Source organism: Oppia nitens, unplaced genomic scaffold, assembly GCF_028296485.1.
Source record: "Oppia nitens isolate AA-2021 unplaced genomic scaffold, nextdenovo-longstitch-racon4-pilon3 scaffold2_pilon_pilon_pilon, whole genome shotgun sequence".
Lineage (NCBI taxonomy): Eukaryota > Metazoa > Arthropoda > Arachnida > Sarcoptiformes > Oppiidae > Oppia > Oppia nitens.
Window position 1 is genome coordinate 8,679,604 of NW_026533210.1, and position 24,085 is coordinate 8,703,688.

General features: G+C 26.6%; 6 protein-coding genes across 6 annotated transcripts; 2 read left to right on the plus strand and 4 right to left on the minus strand.

Annotated features, from left to right (window-relative positions):
• Positions 1-290: 290 nt before the first annotated feature.
• Positions 291-1,285, minus strand: LOC128956229 (mitochondrial cardiolipin hydrolase-like). The gene has a single exon (XM_054301920.1). The coding sequence runs from the start codon at positions 1,124-1,126 to the stop codon at positions 362-364; it is 765 nt and encodes a 254-aa protein (XP_054157895.1). The 5' UTR covers positions 1,127-1,285; the 3' UTR covers positions 291-361.
• Positions 1,286-1,621: 336 nt separating this feature from the next.
• On the plus strand, positions 1,622-3,039 carry LOC128956230 (sulfotransferase 1B1-like). Its single transcript, XM_054301921.1, has 3 exons — positions 1,622-1,943; positions 2,029-2,435; positions 2,516-3,039. Exons 1-3 carry the CDS (start codon positions 1,686-1,688, stop codon positions 3,024-3,026), a joined length of 1,176 nt encoding a protein of 391 aa, XP_054157896.1. The 5' UTR covers positions 1,622-1,685; the 3' UTR covers positions 3,027-3,039.
• A 955-nt stretch (positions 3,040-3,994) lies between these two features.
• On the plus strand, positions 3,995-9,668 carry LOC128954952 (plexin domain-containing protein 2-like). Its single transcript, XM_054300569.1, has 6 exons — positions 3,995-4,283; positions 7,502-7,827; positions 7,915-8,470; positions 8,537-8,632; positions 8,748-8,993; positions 9,104-9,668. Exons 1-6 carry the CDS (start codon positions 4,205-4,207, stop codon positions 9,382-9,384), a joined length of 1,584 nt encoding a protein of 527 aa, XP_054156544.1. The 5' UTR covers positions 3,995-4,204; the 3' UTR covers positions 9,385-9,668.
• Positions 9,669-10,415: 747 nt separating this feature from the next.
• Positions 10,416-16,220, minus strand: LOC128956028 (integrin alpha-9-like). The gene is made up of 17 exons (XM_054301709.1): positions 16,121-16,220; positions 15,420-15,544; positions 15,047-15,259; positions 14,883-14,953; positions 14,696-14,831; positions 14,469-14,569; positions 14,158-14,382; positions 13,335-13,437; positions 13,115-13,206; positions 12,834-12,976; positions 12,409-12,742; positions 12,175-12,312; positions 11,627-12,117; positions 11,368-11,551; positions 11,128-11,256; positions 10,696-11,043; positions 10,416-10,613 (listed from the first exon to the last, which is right to left on the minus strand). Exons 1-17 carry the CDS (start codon positions 16,144-16,146, stop codon positions 10,416-10,418), a joined length of 3,057 nt encoding a protein of 1,018 aa, XP_054157684.1. The 5' UTR covers positions 16,147-16,220.
• Positions 16,221-17,719: 1,499 nt separating this feature from the next.
• On the minus strand, positions 17,720-18,828 carry LOC128956029 (guanine nucleotide-binding protein subunit alpha-11-like). Its single transcript, XM_054301710.1, has one exon. The coding sequence runs from the start codon at positions 18,809-18,811 to the stop codon at positions 17,720-17,722; it is 1,092 nt and encodes a 363-aa protein (XP_054157685.1). The 5' UTR covers positions 18,812-18,828.
• Positions 18,829-20,299: 1,471 nt separating this feature from the next.
• On the minus strand, positions 20,300-21,888 carry LOC128956030 (5'-AMP-activated serine/threonine-protein kinase catalytic subunit alpha-like). The gene is made up of 2 exons (XM_054301711.1): positions 20,382-21,888; positions 20,300-20,322 (listed from the first exon to the last, which is right to left on the minus strand). Exons 1-2 carry the CDS (start codon positions 21,886-21,888, stop codon positions 20,300-20,302), a joined length of 1,530 nt encoding a protein of 509 aa, XP_054157686.1.
• Positions 21,889-24,085: the final 2,197 nt, after the last annotated feature.

Consider the following 24,085-nt stretch of genomic DNA (forward strand, 5'->3'; position numbering starts at 1 on the left):
AATAATAACTAATAATTATTGCATTTTTAGGTACTATAGTTATCGCAGCTTTCAATCTCTGTAATCTTTTTTTCAAAAAAATTATTAAAAAAAACTTGGAATAAAAATTATTTATAATGTCATTTGGGTATCAATTTATTTAATTATTTGTTTTTAAAAACTATCACAAATTTTTCATGAGTATTACAGTTAATTAAATATTTATAATTAAATAAAAAAAACTTAATTACCGTATATAAAAAAAACTTAAGGTTATTATTAGAAAATATAATTCATTTATTTTTACAGTACTATTGTTTCGATGAATGACTTTAATGGCTATATATATCATTGGATGACATGTTTCGGATCAATTGGTCCACTATTTACTGTTTAGTTTGGCCAACAAATCGCTTCGCTTGACGTTTGTCGGCTCTGCCGAAAATGTTGTCCAATAGTCTTCAAATCGGCGTACATATGGCCCGACCAGCGACGGCTTGGATGTGACGCAAACATTTTCGTAGCTCTTTCGTACGGCACTTACCGTCCAGTTCATGGATCCGGTCATCAGTATAGTGTCGTCAACGATGGCAAACTTGTGGTGAAACATTGCCGAATTGATCAGTCGTGGTCCGTATCTGATGGCAATACCTCTTGTCTTCATATAATCGATTTGACTCTTATCGGTCTCGTCTTCGCGGCTGTCGATCACAATACGTACGACAATACCTTTGCGATGTAGTTCCAGACAAACGTTGGCCAACACTTGTATGGAGAACACCCACTGGCAAACTGACAGCGATTTGTTGGCCGATGTCAACACTTTTATCAGTCGCTTCAAAGGCGAAGGTTTTTTCGGATCCGACGAAAAGTGTGTGAACTGACACGACTCCGGACGGGAACACAACTGTTCCGGCGGACTAAAAGATATAGCTCTTGTGTGATAATCTTCTCTGAAGACAAACGGACAGCACATACTGTAATCGGGAAAGAATAGACCCATAGATACAACCGGTGATGACTTCTTCTGGTCTTTCGGTTGTTGTTGTTGTCGTCGTCGTCGCCAATATTGTCGAGTTTGGTATAAAATCTCAGTGACCACTAAAACCGATGATACGTATAGACCGTACCGCATGAGGTCATTCATAATGTCAATGATTTCCGTTGTCGAAGACTTTGGGATCAATTAATTAATTAAGTCATTCATTCATTCATTCAAAAAGTAGTTTGAATTTCAAACCAAATCTGACTTTCATTTAACTTAACTATCAATTCATTCAAAACACATGTTTTCATAAACAGCGCTAAACTTGACGTTAACTTCAATGTTGTGTTGTATTTGAATTCAATGATTGATTCAATCATTTGTTTTATTTGTATTTTTTTAATATTGTAAACAAAACTTTTATTGATTGAAAACATATTGTTTTTTAAATTAAAAAAAACATAATTAAATAAATTATTATAATATTTAACAGTTTGTTGTTGTTATGCAATGCTTTTATTAAACATATGATAACAACACTAATAAAATAAACTGTTTTTTTCAATCAAATTATTTCGTCAATTGTTTTGATTTTTGTTTTGTTTTCATATTTTTATTAAAAACTTTTTTTGTCTATTTGTTTGCAAATACAATGAATTGATCGACAAATTGTTTTTTTATCACTAATTAATTAATAAATTAAAACTTTTAAATAATAATAATGTATGCAATCATTTGTAACGGTCTAAGAGGTCGTTGTCATCATCTGATGATGAATGGTCTGACCAGTTGTTGTCGGCGACTCACAAGTGGCGGTGGTGTCAACCAAGAGGTTGACAATGGCATCAAACGGATCCGTTTATTCAAACGTGTGTTTGCCATCGGCTTGTTTGGCATAACACTGACCACTGCTGTGATATTGAAGAGACAACGATCGAAACAATGGCATGAATTGATGGCAAAGACAAAGCGATTGCAAGTATGGCAAACAAAATAATTTTATTTTTTTGGTATAAATTATCTTTAATTTAAAAAAATTAAAACTATTATCAAATGTATTAAAGGGTCAAAAGTTTGGTGATCTAGAGTTGTATGAAATGCAAGGCCTGGTCATCAGCGAACCGACTGTCAAGGATTGGCTAAACATCGAGTCGTTTGTCTTTCGCGACGATGACATAGTGGTCACTGCTTTTCCCAAATCGGGTATTACATGGCTTCAGGAAATTGTCTGGCTTTTAGCTAACGAGTTGGACTTCAAAACAGCCAAATCATTGACAATTACCGACCGATTCCCGTATTTGGAGTTTCCGTCGCCGGGAATTAAATCGATTGAACGAATGAAAGTACGCCGATATCTGAAGACACATTTGACGCCAACACTACTGTTCAGTGGTAAACAATTGAACGAAACAACTGAAGACAATGATAATAATAATAATATAGTTGTGCCTAAAATGATAACTATTTTCAGGTTTGTCTTCAACTTGCTTTTTATGGTAAAATTTACCGAAAAACTTACCGTTTAATTGATTTTACAAAAAAAAACAACAGAAATCCTAAAGATTTGATTGTTTCATATTATCATTTCTGTCGTATGAATAAAATGATTGGTTTTAAAGAAGATTTCGATCACTTTTTCGATCGTTTTATTAGTGGTTCCCTACCGTACGGACCCGTTTGGAACCATTATTTAGATGTCTTGCAATGGAATAATAGCCAACCGGACGATCGCAAGATTCTGGTCATTCATTACGAAGATCTGAAAAAAGATTTCGCAAATCAAGTGAACCGAATCAGCGAATTCTTGGGCAAACCAAAGCTCAGCGACGATGATATGAAACAATTAACAAATCATTGCAGCTTTGATCAGATGAAATACAATCCGGCCGTCAATTATAAACATTGGGATGACTTGGGATTTAGGGACAGAAACGAAGCTGAGTTTATGAGAAGAGGACAGATTGGCGACTGGAAGTACTACTTCAGCAAAGAACAAAACCATACGATCGACAAATTGGTTAAAAAATATTTGCAAAATAAAATTTATTTTGTATTTGAATGAACAAACAGACAAATAAAACAAAAATTGATTGTGTATTATATGGTATATATAGGTATATAAATTGATAAAAAAAATTATTTAATAATATATTGTATAATTTATTTGTCATATAAATAATAAACTAATTTAATTAAATGCACATATTTTTTGTATAGTTGTATAATTAATTAATTATCAATTATCCCAATATATTAACTTACCTTGTACAATATATTGTAATAATTTAGAACTTTTTTTTTAAAAAACTAATATTTAAAAATTATTATTAGAGTATTAGAATAAATGTAAGGGGGCGCCACCTAATGGGGTTTATATACTGTAGAGGGCGTATTGCTTTTGCTAATATTAACTATAAAACCAAAATATATGGCAAATATTAAATACAATATACAAAAAAAAAAAGTTTTATGATTATTAACAATAAATAACGTCATCTTCAAATAACTAGTTATAACTCACAAATTGTATGCAATATCTAATATATATATATATATATAATATGTATTTCTATGCCATAATATTATCCCATTGTTTGTCCCCATATTTAACGTAATTTATTTTTCTCTGGTTTTGTTTATTATTATGTATTTTATTGTTGTATTAAAATATTATTATTATTATTATTATTAATATACAGACAGACAGTCATACATACATACAGTGTGTATGTGTTTTGTGCTTAAAATTATAGGTAAAGTAAACCTCTTTTTTTGAGTAAGTTTTTAGTGTTTTGTTGTGTTTTAGTTATACATACATACAGTACATACAGACAGACACTACTCTATACTTACTGTACAATCAGTTTGTTGTCGACTGACTGACTGTTTGAATGCATTTTTAGTTTGCAATTCATTATTATTATTAGTAGTATTGTGTTATTATTAGTAGTTTTTTTCAAAAAAATAAAATAAATATAAAATATCATATCATTTATATTATTAATATTATTATTATTATTAAATATACAGTAGTTTTTTTTGGCCACACTTTACAACAATAACAACACATTTTGCAACAGTTTTTTAGTTTTATTTGTGATATTTTTATAAAATAATTTTGTTTTTATTTACCTGTATTTTGATATTTATTAGTAATAATAATAATAATAACAATACTTTATTTGGATATTTAATATTTAATGTGATTATTATTATTATTATTAACTAACATTAAAAGTGATGGCCAATACTGCGACAAATCTATTGATAATAACATTAATTAATTATTATTTAATTTGTCAAACAAACACATCTAATGGTAAGTTTAATCAATCAAACAAACAAAAAATTGAATTAAATATACAAACGTTTATTTAATAATTATTTTGTATTATTATTATTAAAACATTAGTTTTTTTTGTATTTAAAATGTGATTTTGTGTTTCTATGTGTGACTTTTTTTTATTGTTAGTTATTAACTATAGTTATTTTATGCCATGATTTTACAATATTATTATTAGTATTATTAATAATAATATTATTTCTAATAATAAGTAAAATGTCACTAACCATAAAAAATATATGTTATAAAATGTACTTTAAAAAAGACATTATTATTTATGCAAATAATATTAATAATAGTATCATATATTATAATTTATAATACATTTGTATATAATATATGTTATAATGACCTAAACTCTTGATATCATAAGAGAGCTAAAAATAAGTTATTATTATTATATTCATAGACAACCTTATTATAACAAAAAAAAGAAAGATATGGTTTGTATAATACAAAAGCCTATAGTTTTTTTCGAGTTGTTTGTCATAAAAATCTTCTCTCTCTCTCTCTCTCTCTCTCTCTATATATATATATATATTTCTCTATTAATAATAAATGTGTGAATATTTAGTGCGAGAAAAGTGCGGAAATGAATGTCAATTCAATTGACTGACTGTTGGCTCACCTTTTGGTTTAACAAAAAAAAATTATATATATATTTATATATATTATAAGCCCTTATTGTTGAAAACTATCTCACATTGAATTAGGATATATAATGTAATAATAATAATAATGGATATAAAGTATATATTTTTTCTATTTGTAGATATATTGTATGATATAATAATCATTTTGTTGTTGTTATTATTATTAGTCATAATTTAGTTTTTTTAGTTGGGTTATCAAAAAAAGAGATATAAATTTTTATATGTATTATATATTATATATATACTGTATATGTGTTTAAACAGATGATTGCTTTTTAATAGTCGAAGTATTTATTTAATAATGTCTTTCCTGTTTTGTATAAATGTCTAGAAAAATATTTTTAAAAAATAGTTTATATGATTATTAACTGATTATAATTTTTTTTTGAATTTTTTGTGTGTCTGTCTAATTAGTTAAATGATTAGTTTAAATATAGTAATAATAATAATAGTGTATTGAATTTGAGATTTTATCGGCACTAATTTTTTTGTGAACATATATCGGAAATTGTTGTCATAATAATAATATAATTATTAATAATAATGAATAATAATAAGGTTATTGTGTTTTTATGTTATATTATGTAAACATTTATTAATAACAATTATAATTTAATCTTTTATAAAGTATCAAATGATATTGTAATTTAATCACTTTTGGCTACAACTTCATTAAAATATTAAATGTTTGTTTTGTATATTATAATTGAATATTTATATACAAACTTGTATTTTATAAAAATTTCTATTGAAATGAAGTTTTTTTGTTTGTTATTTTTGTCCCAACTTTTCTGAATAAATATATGAATGTTTTTTAAATATAATTGTTAATTAAGGTTACAATATATATATATATATATTATAATTGTTGCCGATGCTAATTATGATGATGCTATTGAGCCAAACATTTATTTATTAATAAAATTAATTTATTTATTTTACATTAAAATATATGATTATTTTCAACAACAAAAAATTATTTATAAAAATTATATTAAAATCAAATAAATTCAATTGAAATTTCATGCATAGTGTGTTATATAAATTATATTTATAGTTGATTCAATGTTTGAATAAACAAAATTAGTTGTTAGGGCTACCAATTGATTTGTTATTATTTTTATGACTATACAAGTTATTATTACAAAAAAATAATATGTTATAATTTTTTGGTATAATATTAGATAAATATTTGAAAGTCACGAAACTGTTTGCTTGCAATTATTTTTAGTTGACATTCATAACGATCCAAATTGTAACCCAATTTCTATATTAATATATAAGTAAATTACACTAAAATAAAGTGTATATTGGTTTTTAGGAAAACCTTGTCGTCAAATAAAATAAGTTATACTTTTAAAAAAGTCTTTTCAAAATATTTATATATAATATTTTGTTAGTTAAGCCTATCTTTACCTTTAAATACTGATTTATTTGTAAAAACTAAATGTTTGTTTTTGACTAAAACTCCATATCGTCGACTAAAAGTTTTTAGTGCCGTTTGTTTGCATTACTAAATAGGAAATGATTTTCTCTCTTTCTCTCTCTGTTTGAAAAACGGATTTTAATTATAAAACTCTTAATACGGTTTTAAACATGTTTTTGCTATATTAAGCAATTTAATTATATATAGTTAGTTTCCTTTTAAATCTTATATATATTTTTACTATAAATACTGCATATATTACAAACTTAAATGAAAAGTAAATTATATTTATATATATCATCACGAGTTAATTTTATTTAATAATTAATATTAATTAGAAATTTTATACCTGTTTTTCATATAATTATTTTTAATCTCAATATATTATATATACTGTAGTATTGTTGATGATTTAATTTGTATCATAAAAATAAGGTTATTTTGTTTCTCTCTATCTCTAACTAATCACACTTATATACTGTATATCGTCATCATCTATAATATAATGACACTTTAACTGTCAAATATTTATTATTATTATCGGCAAACAAACAACAACAACAAAAAAGAGTAATACTAAATGTATTTATAATTGTTTGTTAGGCATACATAATGTAATGTAATTTTTAAAAAAAGTTTTATTTAGTTTTGTTGTAAAAATTTCAAGGGTATCATTGAATTATAATTATTACTGTATTACAGTATTATTATTATTAAAGCGTTTATCCTCTAATATCTAAGTTATGAGTAACACACAAAACAGCAAATTAAGCTTTTAGTTGATTGAATAATAATAATAATTGTTATTTTTTTATTAAATACATTGAAAATTTTATCATATTTTTTTGTTTGTTAATTTATGGCCTTTTTTCCTAAATGTATTGCATGATATTTATTTGATTATATTATATTATTGTATTAACAATTGAATTTGAATATAAATTTGACAAGGAAACTTATATTTTTTTAATAATAAAAAATAAGTATTAATTTTGTAATTTATTTATTTATTTTTCTTTAAATTTAATATTTATTGTATTTTATTTAAATTTATGATTTTTTTTGTTGTTGAATGTAATTATTTATTTTATTTATTTATTTTTTGCATAAAATAGTTTTGGATTTTTGGGAGTTTTCGGACAATGAGTTGAACTCAAATCTAAAATACCATACAATTGTTAGAAGAAATAGCGATGACTTAGATATCAAATTGAAGAAAACATCGCCGACTAAGAAGCCGACAATTGTGGCCAAATTGGACGTAACACAGAAAAACATATCCACCAAACAAACCATTACTAATAATAATACTAATAATAATAAGACAACTGTCAAAGAGACTGTAATATTGCCTAATATTACCGTTACATATGTCGATGTCGACGATGACAACAACACTAATATTACCACTTCGACAGAATTACCAGAAACTCAGAAATGGGTTTGTCATTGATTTTTTTATAGATAAACTAAATGTTTAATTGAACGAAACTTTTTTTTTAAACATTATTATTATTATTGCACACAGAATGAGACTCAATACGAGAATCACACGTATTATAGTTCAACCTTTTATCCGGAATCTCAAAATGCAATGCATTTATGGGTCAACATATCGACATTTCCCCGACACCAGACCGTCGTCCACGACATGCTATCCAATTCCCATCGACGGGCCGCTACTGTTACCCTACCGTTTGAGTTTAACTTCTACGGCCATCGGTTGACCAATGTTACCATAGCCACTGGCGGCTTTCTCTATCTGGGCGATCATGTGCACAGTTGGCTGGCAGCCACCCAATATATTGCGGCAATTATGGCCAACTTCGATACCAGTCTAAGCAATTCGTCAACTATACAGTACGCCTACAATGAAACAGCTTTTGTCGTCCAATGGGAAGACGTTATGCTTCACGATCGCAATCCCGACGGACTGTTTTCGTTTCAAATAATTTTATTCAAAAACGGTGACATCGCTTTCGTCTACAAATCAGTGCCTGTAGTCATCAAAGATCTGTCCGATTCAAAACATCCCGTAAAAGTTGGCATTTCAGACGCTTATATCATCGATAGGACTATATTTTGTATGCAATTGATTGATTGTTTTGTCAATTGACTGATTATTAATTCAATTTGTTTTTATTTTTCAGTTATCCGTCGCAAAACTATCTATGAATATCACAGAGTAGATCTCAAAGACTACGCCATAAGCAATAACACTGCCATATATTTTAAGGCATTACCGAGTAAGTACCCGCATTACTTCGGCATTACCCGATTGTATATATATATATATATACAATATATATATGTAATTATAATTAAAATGATTACATGTTTTTTATCAACCAAACCAAATAGCCTGTGCATCGTTGCAAACATGCGGCGATTGTGTGTCGGCAGCAATCGGTTTTCACTGCGGTTGGTGTGACTCAATTAACCGCTGCTCCGATGGTTACGACCGTCACCGACAGGAATGGATTGTCAAAAACTGTGAGTCAGCTATTAAAGAGGGAACAGTTTCCTGTGCTCCCAATACTACAGCCACAAGTCTACTATCAAATATGACGACACACCCGTTTAGTAGACAAACAATCATATCTTCAGGTATTTATTTACATATTTATATGCAGTATAATTACATAGATGTGTGGTATAACTGGTTATAACTGATTGTGTGGTTTGTATGTATCCTCTTTTTTTTGTATGCCTCCCAGACGACAATAATAAAATCGATATGCATGATGGTTCACTCAACTCGAAAACTGATTATCTATCTGATACATCGCCCGCACCATCATCATCGAGCAGTTCCAGTGCCGGTCTAGTATCTGTACTCGTAATATTGGCATTTTTCTCTGGTATTTCACTATGGGTTTTCTATGCCTATAAAAATCCTCAATCATCGTCGGGTCAAATGTTGATCCGTTATCGACCGTCACAGTGGCGTTGGGCTAGTAGTGAGGCCCGTTATACCGCCGCTTCTATACATATGTAAAAGTGTTAAGTGATATATATTACTGTATTTTGTATAAGTACTGTATATGATGTGCTCTCCAAAATTTTCAGCTTTATATTTTTTAATCATTATTATTACTATTATTATTATTAAGCTAATAATTGTACAGTTATAACACACGATAATAACTCATAAAGATTTTTAGCTAGTTTTTTGTGCTTAACTTATAGTTTTAATACTAATTTTTTAAAATTATAAAATGATAACTAATCAATGGTTAGAAATATATATATATAACTGAATCTCTATTTTTAACACAATAATGCATTTTCTAATATTTTTTTCTATACCTATTTAATTAAATAATAATTATCGAATTATTTATAATTTAGATTTAAAAAATCAAATGACTAATGATTTAAATGTGTTATTATTATTATTATACTGTATTATTGTGACATTAACCCTAATTGACTTTTGTTAATATATCAATTTATTAGTAAATTTTTTATTTATTTTCTATTGATTTATATATTTAGTTTTTTCTACACTTTGATTTAGATCCTTATTATTATTATTATTACTATTATTATGTGTTAAATCTCAAATTGATAGCAATTTTATTTCTATACATTCAATATATATGCGAATTGCATTTTACTAGTCATTAATAATTTTTTTAAAAATTTTAATTGTGTACCAAATCCTGATTTTTATACAAACAACAACAACAATAACACAATTCCAGCCCTAATAATGACAAATCAATTGTTGATAAACTTTTTTTTTATAAAATCAATCAATTTTTTTTATAGATACACAATACACACGGACCATAAAATTGTTTAAAAACTTTTTTCTAATACTAATAATATTATCAATTTTTTATTTGTGAAAAACTGTTACCCTTTTTTTATTATAAAAAACGAGATTTAAAATTTAAGTGTAATTATATTTTTTAACTAAAATATTTAAATACTTAAATGAAATAAAAAAAAACAATAATAATTTTTATATTAACTATGAATTTATTTTAAATAATTATTTATATATAATTATATAAACAAAATCTAATGGTTTGATTGATGATTATCCTTATGTATACCATTGACATCGACAGCCAAATCTTCATTACATTCAATAAGTGAAGTCCTTTCAATTGTATCATCAGTTTCACAGTTGATCTTATGATTGATCTCTGTTTCGATGACATTGATATCTTCATTGTCCTCTTTATCCATATGTTTTGTTCGCTTAAAGAATCCAAACTGTAATTATTAAAAAAATTAAATTAAATTAATTAGTTTTTGTTTAATTAATATCAATTATTTCCCAATTAATTAATAATACCTTAAGTAATATTAATGTTATTAGAATTAATATGAGAATTCCGGTACCAATACTCAAGAAAATGATCCAATTTTTGATGGGCTCTGGCTTTAAGTGAATCTGTTTGAACACAAAACTAGTAGACACCTCTTGGTCGCCATCTTTTTGGACATCGATTTTTGAATCTAAAATACTGGCACTTGATTTGACAACAAAATTAATTTTATCGTATTTTGTATCAAATATTGATTCAATTGTTTCGATATCAAGAGCTGAATGTATAATAAATTGAGCCATCGATAGCTTATCGCCAGTGAAAGGACCGGCAAAACACTCCATTTCCAGACAATCTATATATTGATTGCAAACCTTTATAGACGAAAAAAGTTGTTAATTGTTATTAATTAATTAATTGCTTTTTAAGTGAATTATTATTATTATTATTATTATTACCAAATTTAAAGTGTTTTCATTTGCCAGATATTGTCCATCAATATCTCTTTTATGTCGATTATGTTCATCGGGAATAACTGGAAGGGTAGCTATGGTTCGGTTACAGTTAACCGATACTCCACTGCTTAGCTATTAAATGGATATAAAGTTTTGTTTTTTTTAAAGTTAGAATATTAAACAAAATTATACTATAAATTATCTATTTTTTTATCTAAAAAATTAATAAATATTATTTCCAACCTCAACATATGGTCTATAGATTAGCGATTGTCTATTGAAAAGACTCGGAAAACTTAGTCTAATAAAAACATTTTCAATTGAACTGAAATTTTGTTTAGTTATTTGAAAAAATCCCGAAAATCGTATCAAATTGCTCTGTCTTTTGCTTTTGATTTCGTATAACATTTCAGACTCTAATGGATTACTAATAATAAGAATAATCACATTTAAAAAAAACTTATAAATAATATTTATTTTAAAAAAATGACAGCAAACCGACCCAAACATACGGATCGTGGCGTTTCGTACGACATTTATTACCACAGTTTCGGTCAGTCGACTATCAATAGTCAAATTGCTGGCCGATTTGACTTCAATGTCGAAAACAATTCGATCTAATTTTAAATCCAATACCGATATATCAAAATGTATGGCAATCTGTTGTCTACTTTGGGTTTCCAATGGATTTCCGACATCGCATTCAATGAAATGTTTGGTTTCATTATTATTACTGGTTTTCGGTAGCCGACACCTACTGTCCTGTTTAAGTAAATTTAATTTCGGTTTCGTATGGATTAATACTTTTGTCAAATAGGACGGTTCGCCAGTGTTTTGTACGACTGTCAGCAAAGTCAGACTTTTGTGATAACCCTCTTGAATGATGGCATCTCTGGTCGGTTTAGCTGCCAGTCCGTTGAGTTGAGTTTTAGTCGATATTTTTAAATTGGATACACATTTCTCATCAATTCGACAGCCAGTTTGAAAGTGTAGCTAAAAATTATTATTATTATTATTGAATATAAATTTTTGTTGTGTTTTGATTGATACCTGATTTTTAACTAATTGGTTGTTCATAATTATCGGACATTTAGGACAAAACGTATCTTTGGATTGTTGTAGATGAATAAGAGTATAGTTTAGGGATAACTCAATCGGTGTAAATATATCATCGATTAATGTCCTGTCCTAAAAAGGGAAGTATAGTTTGAAGTAACAGATAATTGAGTTATTATAAACCCGTAATAATGTGATAGTAGTATATGACTGATAACAATACCAAACCTTAAGATAGACGACAATTTCATCGAAACAACTCTGTGTGGAGTTTCTGGTAATTGTCACAACTCTAGTAATGGCCGATTGTATCCGATTCTTGTAGACCATAAAACATCTGGGATTTTCCGGTCGTCTACTGTCCAACTGAAACGTAATGTTCAGATTGAGCGAAGCGGGTACGTGTTGGCCACCGTATCGGATACAATATCGGACGCCCACACAAGCGGCCCGTTTCTGGGTTTTCATTGTATAGTCAATGTATTGGCATTGAGTTTCCTTTGCGTTTATAAAACTTTTATTTAGTTTTATTTCCGATATTATATTAACAATTGGCTTTGTTCTGTCATTTATTTTTTGTATGCAAATATTTTTTTAAATGATTTAAAAATAATTTTTTAAATAATTTTTTCAGACACACAAACACACAATACCTGAACAAAACGGCATTATTTGTTAGATAAGCGCCGACTAATAAATCATTGTAAAAGTTTTTATCGACATCACGTTTGCCAGCAATACTGATACCGAAACCTCTTAGATTCAGATGACTTAAATGATCTTTAGCTGAAATTCGCTGTTTGTTTGTTTGGTTTTTTAAATGAATTTTTTTTTAAAAAAAGTTATATAAACTCAGAAAATTATTCATAATAAATAAAAATATTGAACACATCAAAAAAATATATGTGAATAAAATAATTAATTAATTAATTACTTGACTAAATGATCCAATTAGTCCAAATTTGGAGCCTAAATATATATAAACTGTTCCCCTTTCATTTTCATAGGGAGCCCCTATAGCTATATCTATTTTGTTTTTTTTGTATGTTGTTGTTGTTAATAATAATAATAATGTAAATTAATTTCAATATAATATAAATTTAAAAAACAAAAAATAAAAATTTTTGATTCAAACTATTAATTAATTTGCTAACCATTATAGCCATCAAAATTAATATCTCCCAAATCAGATATAGATGATCCAAATCTTGAGCCTATTGTCTCGGATCCCATAATTATTTGCGGTTTATTGAATCCCTTTTTAAAAACATTTGCATTTTATTAAAAAATAATTATATTAGAAGAAAAACCCCTATAATCTGTTTGTTTACTTTGAATATATTATTAAATTATAATAATTACATAATAATAATAATGCTTAAGGAAATTGCATTATATAATTATTATGTATAAATATTAATAATAATAATATATTATTATTATTAATAGTTTAGCATTGAAGATTTTACTTTTTGATATATACAGTATTATTGCATTTAAACTAATTTATAATAAAGTGGTAAAAATTTTATTTTAATGAATCACAAGTGGAAAGTAAGTGAAAAAAATATTTGCATTTTTCAAATGAAATATAATATTATTGAATAATTTTCTAATAGTTATTATTTATTTATATATTATTAGAAAAAATTTAAGTGGAAATGTTATGACAGATAATTATGACATTTATAAACTATTATATAGAAAAATCTGTTAAAAAATATAACTATTATACAGTAAAATATCAAACATAAAATCCAATGTCAATGAAAAAAATTGTTTTGTCAATACTTATGTGAAACTATAGTAGATATTTATATGTAATTTCTAAATGATTAATAATTTACCAGTAAATATAAAATTTAATTAATTAATTAAAAATAATATTTAATAGCAACAACAACTACAGTGCCATTAATAGTTTGCTATAATTATAATTTTATTTATTTAATTAATTTTAAATAAAAAAAACCTTACATTTCCATTGCTCAGGTAGACAAACACACGGCCACAATCGCCCGAAGTCTTAATTGAATAAAACGGTGCGCCAACTATCAGATCGCTGTAGTCGTCGGCATTGATATTTGTGGCCAACAATGAGGCGCCGAAATACTCGCCCATTTGAAGGCCACCTAAATAGCCAAACATATGTGTAGACTCTTCGCTATGGACTCCTCTGTTTCCTAAGTTATAGATATAAACCTATAGATATTAAAATAAATTAATTGTTTTAGAAATTATGTTTGAATTAAAAAAAAATTATATATATACTATATATCTATACTAACCCGTCCTTTATAATTCATATCTCTCGGAGCGCTAACTACTATTGAATTATGAATTCCGGCCAAAAAATATCCCGAAGTTATAGCATATCCGGTATACGACTCTACAGTATATATATATATATATATATATATATATATATATATGTATTGATATATAATTTTTAAGACAATTTTTTTTGCAAATTTAAATAATTACTACAAAATTTTATTATCCAAAAGTGCAATACCCGTAGCAAACTTGGATGTCTGATGTATGACAAACTTTTCACGCAATATACCAGCGGTTTTCAAATTTTGTACTTCAAGTACTGTTCCTCTCCATTGGTAAAATCCCGGTGCGCCCAACAATAAATGGTCGCCACTCTATGTATTTTATATTAGTATTTTATGTAACCGGTATTTTTTGGTCAATACCTGTGTAAAAGTGGCCGAAAAGCCGCTCATTGCATGTGAATAATAATAAGTAGAAAAGCGTATTTGTTGGTCTATGCTATCATTAAAAAAATATATATCAATTTATAAATATAATTATTATAATTTAAAATTAGATTTATTTATTAAAAAAAATCTATTCAGACTTGTCATCGGTAATATAGGAACAGGATTTCGATGGACATCACCCAAGTCGACAACAAAACAACTACCCGACGGATATATTTGATGATCGGGTCGATTCGGGTACAAATCTTGCGACCATTTGTGGCCACAAACGGCTACCTGTTCACTGTTCGGACGGGACACTATGGTACCGCCCAAGTACATGTCTGGCCGGGCCATTACATTCATTGTACCTAAAAATTAATATATTGAGAGAAAGAGAGAGAGAAAGAGAGAGAGAAAGAGAGAGAGAAAGAGAGAGAGAGAGAGAGAAAGAGAGAGAGAGAGAGAAAGAGAGAGAGATGTCGATATTTTTTAAATATACGATTTATGCGATATATTTACATTACTTACGAAAATTCATATCAATTTCATGACACATTGTATTTAAATTATGATTTAATTGACATCTATATACAGTTCCCGTTTTTGATGTGTTATATAGGATTGATGTTGTTTTTGGGGCACCAATTATGAAACTATTTACCACATTTAATTTATTTTTAAAAATCAATTATTTAAATAATTATCAATTTGATATTAATATTTTTAATAAAAAATTGTTTCTAATGATATCATTTTAAATATGTTTGTAATATTGTATATTGAATAATAACATTTAATAGAAATCAATATATTATTGTATAATTTAAGTTAACACAATTATTAATAAATTATAATATCATATAATATATAATATATTATAATATCAAAGTTATAAATAGATATAAGAGTGTTATAAAATGTTTATGTTATACAATAAAAGTTTTTATTTTTGTAATTTTAATGTATCATTTAGAAATAATATTTATAACAAAAATATACTATAATTATTAATTTATACAAAATTTAATATTTAAAATATTTTTTAAAATACAAATAACAATATAATTAGATCTAAAAATATATTATGTTTGTTTGTTATAATAAATAAAATTATTAACTTTTATTTATAACTAAACAATTAAATGGCAGTTAAATTAAACATAACTAATAAAAAATATCAGTTAAATAAATGTGTAAAATATTTGACACATTTTTTTTTAATTACTCACTGAATCTCATTGTGAATGGTTTGCATCTCAACGGATACACCAAAATAATTGTCTGCATTTTGACTATACGTTGGCTTAAAAATTAATGGATAATCCGTATCAATGTTGAAACAAATTATATAATCACAAAAACATATTATTAAAATCAATTGAATAACTTTAATATAAATTATATTTGTATTATTATTATTATTAATAAAAAACTTCATTTTTTTATATGTACAGTAATTACAAAAAATAGCAACTCTTTTTGTGATCTATGAAAAAAAAGTTTGCCATAAATTGCTTATCAAATCAACAAAACTTTTCATATGATATTATGATATAAAATAAATAAACTCATTAAAAGAAATGATACAAAAATAATAATAATAATAAAAAATAGAGATATTTTTTAATAAGTTATTTTATATGAGAATATATTATATATTAAAGTTATAATCACTGTATATTATCATAAATAGTGTATACAATTAATCATTATTTATAGTGAATTAATTTTATTTATATCATTCACATTTTTAAACGGATTTATCAAAAAAAAAAAATTTTTTTGACTCCACAATCAAATAAATTATATGTAAATTGAAAACTAATCGGAGACTATTAAATAATAGTAATAATAATAAAGCGATTTGTTATTTACCGGAAACCAATTAATAATAAAGCAAAAAAAATTGTGTGATAAAAAAATAAACAGTATTATTATTTAAGTATATTATACTTAAGTATAAATATTATTTTTTGTTTATGATAAATTACATTACATATTGGCTAAATTCATCATAAAAATAATAATAAAATATTACACGAACCTTATGAAATAATTTTAATAATAATTTATTATATTTATTATATTACTATTGAATTTATATGTCGCTATGATATCTCATATGTGTTATGTGTGAGGAATGTTATCATTAATATATTAAATAAAAAAATAAAAAATTAATTTTAAAACTTCATACTATAATATAATAAATTAATTAAGTTTTAGCATAAGTTTATTTAATGTTTATAAATAATTTGTATTCAGTAATGCAATAATTATCTAGGTCATACTTTATTATTTAAAAAATATTTTATAAATATAACAGTAATTTAATACTAATCAATACAATTTGATTGAATATAAATATAAATATATATATATTTTTAATAACTCATATAATTATTTGTAACACAAGTTTTATATAAGTTTTGTATATTTAACGATAACTAAATGTAAACAAAAAAACTAATAATTTGACGATAATATAGATAAAAAACACTTATAAAAACATTCACATCAATAATAATAATTTCAATGATAAGTTCTTTATATACATAATTAATAAATAAATTTGTATAACAAATAAATAAATTATATTTATATAAAATGTGAGATTAAAGTTGAGATTTTTTATTTTCAAAAATATTTTTTTACTAAATAATTAATTTTAATCAAACTATTATTTGGGTCTAATTTATAGAGAAAGAGAGAGAGAGAGAGACATTAGCTAGGTTATTTTTTTTATTAAACTTGTAATTTTTATATATACAGTATATATAAATCTAAAAATAAAATTTGAATTCAAATGTTTTTTTTGATAAATTTTTTTAGAAAATTTGAATTTCTTTCCGCAACAACAACTCAAAGATGGTATCTTTGACTGCTTTGAACACAAACCTAATATTATCAGTATTGGTGGCACACGTAAAGTACGAATAGATAATCCGTTTCAGACTATAGTCAGTGAGTAAATCAAAGAACATATTCGTAATGAATTGTCGACCACTGATGACATCGCCATCCGGACCGTCATAATTCTGAAAGTAATGGTTAAGATGTGAGACACCCGACAGCATCTTCTCCTCAAACAAATCATGTTTGTTGAAGAATATAATAACCGATGAATTGTGGAACCATTCGCAGGTGACAATTGTCTTAAACAGTGCCATACTTTCTTGGAGTCGGTTCTCGTTTTTGCATTCATTCAAGACCTGATCAAATTCACTCAACGCACAGATAAAGATAATTGACGTCACATTTTCAAAACAGTGGATCCATTTGCGTCGTTCGGATCGCTGTCCGCCGACATCGACCAACCGGAAGATTATCGATTCCATGGCAAACGTATACTCATTGATACCGTTAGTCGGCGCCCGGGCTCTGAGTATGTCCTGTTGTGTCGGAAGATAGCTGTCTGAAGCAATACGATCGACGTTTGCGATGTAATATTTGGCCGAATCGGACAACTGATACTCGTTTCGTCGTCTATAGCATTCCTGGACACCTGAATCGGACCACAAATATTTGATTGCTTCCACTAAATCATTGTTCAGATGATGATGTTTATTATGATGTAGTGAATTGGTGTCCAAATTCTGAAACAGTTGACTATAATTGTGACATTCCGGGGACTGGTAGCTAATTTTCAATACAACCATTGCCTTAACAATCGATTCCATAGCCATCAATATGTTTGAATGAATAACACAAATATATCGTTGTTTTTCGGCCGATGAAAAGTCTTTTTCCTGAATAATTCGCATTTGTTTAATGAAAGTACTTTTACCCGACTCTCCCGTTCCCAACAATAACAACTTTATCTGTCGTCTGGAGTTTCGTTTGTCTTTTTTGATCTCAATTTGAATCCTTTTGTTAATCTTTCTTTCGAGCGAACTCTCATCACTTCGACAGCAATCCATGGTCTGGTAAACAACAACACAAACAACAAAAACAACTGTTTATTATTTTATTACAGAATATTCTGTGAATTTAGTCGACACACACATACATACACATATCGTACACAAGTCTAAGGCATAAACATTTATTTTAATATATATTTGTTGTCTAAATAGTATATAAAATTTAAGTACAGGTACTGTTAGTTCACGTTTTATTATAATAGGTTTGATCTCTTATGGCTTTTATGGCCATCAGTTTTATTACTTTTATATTCAATATATAAGTTTTATAATTTATTTATTTGTATCATTACTTCATTGGCTTATAAATAAATATATTATTATTATTATTGTTATTATTAGAGTGGTTAATAAATAAATACCATTTTTGATAATATTAATTATAATGAATTTATAAGTAATAAAATGTTTTATATATATATGTTGAGATTTTTATTTACAAAACAATTTTTTAAATAATTAATTAATTTAAATAAAAATATTATAAAGGTTTACAATATTTTTGAAAATATTTATTTATAAATTAACATCAATACGATCAATAATAAAGTTATAAAATAGATATATTTTTGAAAATTATATTTGATTTAGTCACTATTAAATAATAATTTTATAATGTTTGCAAAAATCTACATAAACAATATTGTTAAACCTAGCTTGATTAAATTACAGATAATAATAATAATAATAAAAATATATGTTAGGTCAATTAAGTAACTTATTATATAAATGTCAAATTGGAGTTTTAAATTAATTATTTTTTATTTACATGTAATATAATAATATTATTGCAATTAAAAAAAAAAGATTTTTACTGATAGTACTTATAGTAAAATTAAACAATATATTAATATATTATATATATTATTGAATGTTATTAACGGGAATAAATAAAATTATCTCGCGATTGATTTGATACATACAATCATATTAATTATCTCAATATAGATAATATAAAACTTTTTAAAAATATTTCAAATTATTTATTTGACACAAATTGGCACAAACATTTCCAAATTATATAGTAGTATAGATTAAACAGCGTATATAATTAAACAATTAAAATAATCAATTAAATTATTATAGGAGTTTATAGTTTTTATAATAAATATTACTTATTATAAAAAATAACATACAGCTATAAATTATCTTCAATAAATTTTTAATATTTAATTGAATTAAACAATGTATAACTTATAAAATATTAGGTCAAAAATATTGTATAATATTGATATAAATTGCTTATCTATCTATTTCAATAACAATAATAGATATTTAAAGTACAAAAAATAGTATGCCGTAAATTATAAAGAAATAGAAGAATATTATAATTTTAATTAATTATATTGTATTAAGAATATGGTATATAATTTTATTATTATTATTATATTAATATATAAATTGTCTAAATTATGACAAATATATTAAAAGATTAATTTAATATTTGTTATACAAAACTTTAATATCATTTACTAATTAATAATATTAGTATTGTGTTTGTGTTTGTACTTTAAATGTAAAACCAAATGACTTTTAATTGCAAACACTTTCTTACAGTCAATCAAACCGCATGAGAATCCAATGTCTTTGTGGACCAATTGCTGATGCAATGCATAAGTATTTATTTGATAAAATTTTTTGCCACAACATTTCTGACCGCAAATCAAAAGTTGTCTTTTTATAAGTTTGTTGTTTTTATGAACTAATTTTTGATGTCTTGTTAGCCAATATTTTGTACTGAATCTGGCATTACATCCATAATAAGGACATTGAAGTTGTTTGTGAACAAAGTTGATATGTCTTTGTAATTGACAATTGCGACCAAATGTTTGGTCACATACTTGACATTTATAGGATTTCTTTCTCCGATAATATTGTTGGACAATAAATTGGTCACTAGGGTTAAGATATTGCATTTTTATTGGACAATAGATACCAATAAACTCTATATCATTGGATCCATTATCTTCTTTTTCATTATACTTATTAGACGATTGACCACTATTTTCATAATCACTATCTTCAGAACTGTCGTCAATATTTATCACGACTTCTTTATCACCAATTGTTCCGCAAATATCTGAATTATATGTCTGTTCCTCCAAACGAATTGTTTCTCCATTATTCTTGAGATAATCTGAGTTACCATTACTGCTAACCATAGAGTTGTCGAGATTTTCAATAACAACTCGATTGTCATTCAAATCATTGTTTTCTAACTCATCTGATCTGTTCATATAAGAAGTCATCGATGAAACAGTTTGATTGTCATCCGTAAGTTCATTATTGAGATTAACTTCACTATTGTTTTGTTGATTATTATTATCACTTCTGTTTGTATTGTCGTTAGTAAACACTTCTTGACTGACATTAGTGTCCATTTCGTTATCCAATTGAATGATTTCATTATTCTTGTGATAAAATGAGTTATTGTCTTCACTGACCTTAGAGTTGTCGACATTTTCCACCACAAGTCGATTGTCATTCAAATTATTGATTTCTAACTCATTATCTGATATGTCATCCAAATAATTGTTTACCAATTCTTGTGATCTGACGATATAATTATTAGTCATCAATGGTTTGCTGTCATCTAAAACTTTATTTTGTTGACTGACTCCGAATACATCATTGCTATCATCTGATTCAATCATTTCATTACTTGTGGTAAATATCTGACTTAAATTGATTGGATTTTTTACAATCACTTCAGTAGATATTTCTTGTTTAACGATCAGTTGATGACTTGAATTAGTGTCCACTTCGTCGTCCAATTGTATTATTTTAATTTCTTCAGTCTTTGTTAAACCGACGCTTAGTTTGCGTCTGATTTCAATGTCTTTATGAGTTGTGAAGATCTCAGACGATAAATAATCATTTAGTTGACCACCATTTGTGAAGAGATCCAATTGATAGCTAGCGATAACAAGTCTATAATATTTAGCCAAATGAGCGCTGATTTCTGATTTCAAATCTTTAATTGTCTTAACCTTTAATGACATTTGAAACCAGAAGTCATGCACTTCTGGTTTCAATGTTTTTATCGATAACTTAATGAAACGATTGTTTGCCATTAGTTTTGACAATCAAACAAAACTAATGTCTCTAACAATCAATTGATGAATCAGTAAAACTGGACATCAATTCAAATTGAATGTAAAATAGAAAATAAATGAATCAATGAATCAATGAATCAATGAATGAATTCTATATCTTTCATAGGTTTAGTGATATGAGGTTTAGAATACAGTTTACTATTTTATTTCAATGTTTAATACTAAACCTATTTTTATTATATAAATGATTTTATAAATTATGAATTTGATTATATTTTATTGAATATGGGTATTGTATAGTATAGCTGCCACTTGTTGTTCACGCGATTAATATTTAATACAATTTTAAAGATAAATATATGAATGTCTCGTGAATTACTATTAATTTTATTGTAAATTAAAGAATATTTTCTTTGTTAAGTTTTTCTTGAAAGTTATGTTTCTTTTGAAAGCTATGACTTAAATTTAGTGAACAAAATGATTAATCTAAAGACATTATTTAGACTAATACTTGTCTCACAGGAGACAATGATTAACTGGTGTATAACAATGGGTTTATTATTAGCAACTAAAAAGTGTCCCATTTGTGACAACGAAATGGTAAATAATTAATTTGCAAAAAAATACATTAAAAAATTATTTTCGTAGAAGATAATTGTCAAACAATTATCGTACCGGTGCCACCAAAAGCATGGACAACCTCATGATTATAGACTAAGTGCTTTGAATAATACGTGGTTTTCTGGATCAAAGTTTAGCATTGAAAACATAATAATCTTGACGTACCTGTTTTCGGTCGGCACAACAAAATATGAGGACATTAAACGAGAAACAAGTGATTTAACTAAAACAACATCTCATAACACTATAAGTGATTGGCTTAACTTTTGTCGAGAAGTGGTATTTGATTGGGTCGAAAAATATCAATCAGTTGATCTCTTAGGAGGAGAAGGTAGTATATGATACATATTTAATTATGCACGTTACCTAAACCTAATTATAATGGTAATACCAAACTGATAGTGTATTAGTGTTTGCTCTGTTACCTAACCTGGAGTTCCGACCGCAACCTAAACCTAATTATAATGGTAATACCAAACTGATAGTGTATTAGTGTTTGCTCTGTTACCTAACCTGGAGTTCCGACCGCAACCTAAACCTAATTATAATGGTAATACCAAACTCATAGTGTATTAGTGTTTGCTCTGTTACCTAACCTGGAGTTCCGACCGCAACCTAAACCTAATTATAATGGAAATACCAAACTGATAGTGTATTAGTGTTTGCTCTGTTACCTAACCTGGAGTTCCGACCGCAACCTAAACCTAATTATAATGGTAATACCAAACTCATAGTGTATTAGTGTTTGCTCTGTTACCTAACCTGGAGTTCCGACCGCAACCTAAACCTAATTATAATGGTAATACCAAACTGATAGTGTATTAGTGTTTGCTCTGTTACCTAACCTGGAGTTCCGACCGCAACCTAAACCTAATTATAATGGAAATACCAAACTGATAGTGTATTAGTGTTTGCTCTGTTACCTAACCTGGAGTTCCGACCGCAACCTAAACCTAATTATAATGGTAATACCAAACTCATAGTGTATTAGTGTTTGCTCTGTTACCTAACCTGGAGTTCCGACCGCAACCTAAACCTAATTATAATGGTAATACCAAACTGATAGTGTATTAGTGTTTGCTCTGTTACCTAACCTGGAGTTCCGACCGCAACCTAAACCTAATTATAATGATAATATTTTGATAACTTTTAATTCAGGAGTTGTCGTAGAAATTGACGAAACAAAAGTTGGTAAAAGAAAGTACAATAGAGGTCGACTAGTTGATGGGACGTGGATTTTAGGTTTAGTTGAGATTCAAATAGGAGCTAATTGTCGACGTGGAGGTAGATTTCGTTTAGAAATATGTCCCCTAAATAAAAGAGATGCCGACACTCTTTTACCTTTGATACGTAAGCATGTAAAAATTGGGACAACTATTGTGTCTGACTGTTGGGCTGGATATTATAGACTAACAGACAATGGTATAAATGATAGATAAAACATATTATTAAGTTAATTAATTTTTTAATTTTTAGGTTTTGTCCATTTTACTGTGAATCATTCGAAAGAGTTTGTCAATTCACATACCGGTGCAAACACACAGACCATTGAATCTCAATGGAGAGCTATGAAACGCAATCTTTTAAGAGGGGG